We start from the raw sequence: 1730 nt of genomic DNA on the forward strand, positions 1-1730 counted from the left end.
CTACCTGCTCAGGTACTCTGTTCACTACCTGCTCAGGTACTCTGTTCACTACCTGCTCAGGTACTCTGCTGTAGAAGGTGTATCTCCTACCTCCTTCTTTTCTCCTCTAATTTCTTCTTCTTTCAGACCTCCTCTCCTCTTTCTTCACCTTGTTCACTTCCTCCACCAGTTCGATTCCTTGAACATATTAGTATAATATCACAATAATATAATTCTTCCTTAAAACCAGAAGATAATATTTCACCTGTAGTTTCCTGGTCGGTCCTCTAGGTGGCGTTGTACCGCTCCTTCCCGACCCGCCTCCTCTCTCGGGCCTGGGGCCGTCTGAACGGGGTGGAGCTCCCCACGTGGCTCAGGAAGCCGGTCTACTCCCTCTACATCTGGACCTTTGGAGTCAACATGCAGGTGAGGAAACAGACAGGAGAGGAGATGGACGGACAGATCATTTATCTTGATAAAGTTGGTTAAAGATATTTTTGATCATGTCTGTATTTTTTCACGTCTCTCTCTCGTCCAATAGGAAGCAGCTGTAGAGGATTTACATCACTACAGAAATCTGGGAGAATTCTTCAGAAGACGTCTAAAACCTGCAGTCAGACCTCTCTGTACCAGCTCCTGTCTGGTAAAACTACTCCTCTTCCTCCTCTTCCTCCTTCTGTTTTACCTTCATGTTTCTCATTTATTTCTATGATTATTATATTTAGTGACTTTTTTTGGGACTCAAAATCACAAAGTATTAAGTTTGATCTGCTTCTGTCACAGCTTTAGTTTTCTCTCCTTTTCTTAAATGTATTTTATTTATTCTTGTGGGTAAAACTTTGAATATTTCATCTCCTTTGTTTCTTCTCTCATAATATGTTGTTCTCGTTCCTCGACGTGTTTCTGATCGTCTCTCTTTCCTCAGATCTCTCCGGCTGACGGGAGGATCCTCCACTTTGGTCAGGTGAAGAACTCCGAAGTGGAGCAGGTGAAGGGGGTCACCTACAGTCTGGAGAGCTTCCTGGGTCCTCAGAAGAGGCGGAGCAACGGTGAAATAAACTTGATATCAAAATACATAACCTAGTTATGTATTTTGAACACAGTTAAATAAAGGGTGCTTAGTGACCTGTTCAAGTAGTTAGACTTGGTCCTGATCTGAGACCAGTTGGTCTTGCGATGGGACTTGTTTTAAATGTGGGAGTTGTTGGTCTTGTCAGGTCTGGAGGACTTGTTGGGTCCACATCCTGTTAAAGGTTCCTGTCTCTCTTTAGACCCCTCCTCCTCCTTCAGAGACCTCCTCCTGTCCTCCCCTGATAACGACCTGTTCCACGTCGTGGTCTACCTGGCTCCAGGTGACTATCACTGTTTCCATTCACCTACAGACTGGAAGGTGGAGCTACGACGTCACTTTCCAGGTGAGACAATGTTCCCCTCACTCTCTCTGTCTGTCTCTCTGCCTCTCTGTCTGCCTCTCTGTCTGTCTGTCTCTCTGTCTGTCTCTCTGTCTGTCTGTCTGTCTGCCTCTCTGCCTCTCTGTCTCTCTGTCTGTCTCTCTGTCTGCCTCTCTGTCTCTCTGCCTCTCTGTCTGTCTCTCTGCCTCTCTGTCTGTCTCTCTGCCTCTCTGTCTGCCTCTCTGTCTGTCTGTCTGTCTGCCTCTCTGTCTGCCTCTCTGTCTGCCTCTCTGTCTGCCTCTCTGTCTGCCTCTCTGTCTGCCTCTCTGTCTGTCTGCCTCTCTGTCTGTCTGCCTCTCT

The 1730-nt window shown here is 46.8% G+C and overlaps 1 protein-coding gene across 1 annotated transcript; it reads left to right on the top strand.

Moving 5' to 3' along the window:
- Positions 1 to 270: 270 nt before the first annotated feature.
- On the top strand, positions 271 to 1472 carry LOC116380613 (phosphatidylserine decarboxylase proenzyme, mitochondrial-like; the record flags this gene model as incomplete). The annotated part of the gene is made up of 4 exons (XM_031842516.1): positions 271 to 405; positions 521 to 622; positions 905 to 1028; positions 1251 to 1472. Coding segments are annotated over 4 exons (583 nt in total), but the record flags the coding sequence as incomplete, so codon positions are not given.
- Between the last annotated feature and the right edge of the window lie 258 nt (positions 1473 to 1730).

The sequence above is a fragment of the Anarrhichthys ocellatus genome, unplaced genomic scaffold (assembly GCF_004355925.1).
Source record: "Anarrhichthys ocellatus isolate YVR2014 unplaced genomic scaffold, GSC_Weel_1.0 scaffold7966, whole genome shotgun sequence".
Taxonomy (NCBI): Eukaryota; Metazoa; Chordata; class Actinopteri; order Perciformes; family Anarhichadidae; genus Anarrhichthys; species Anarrhichthys ocellatus.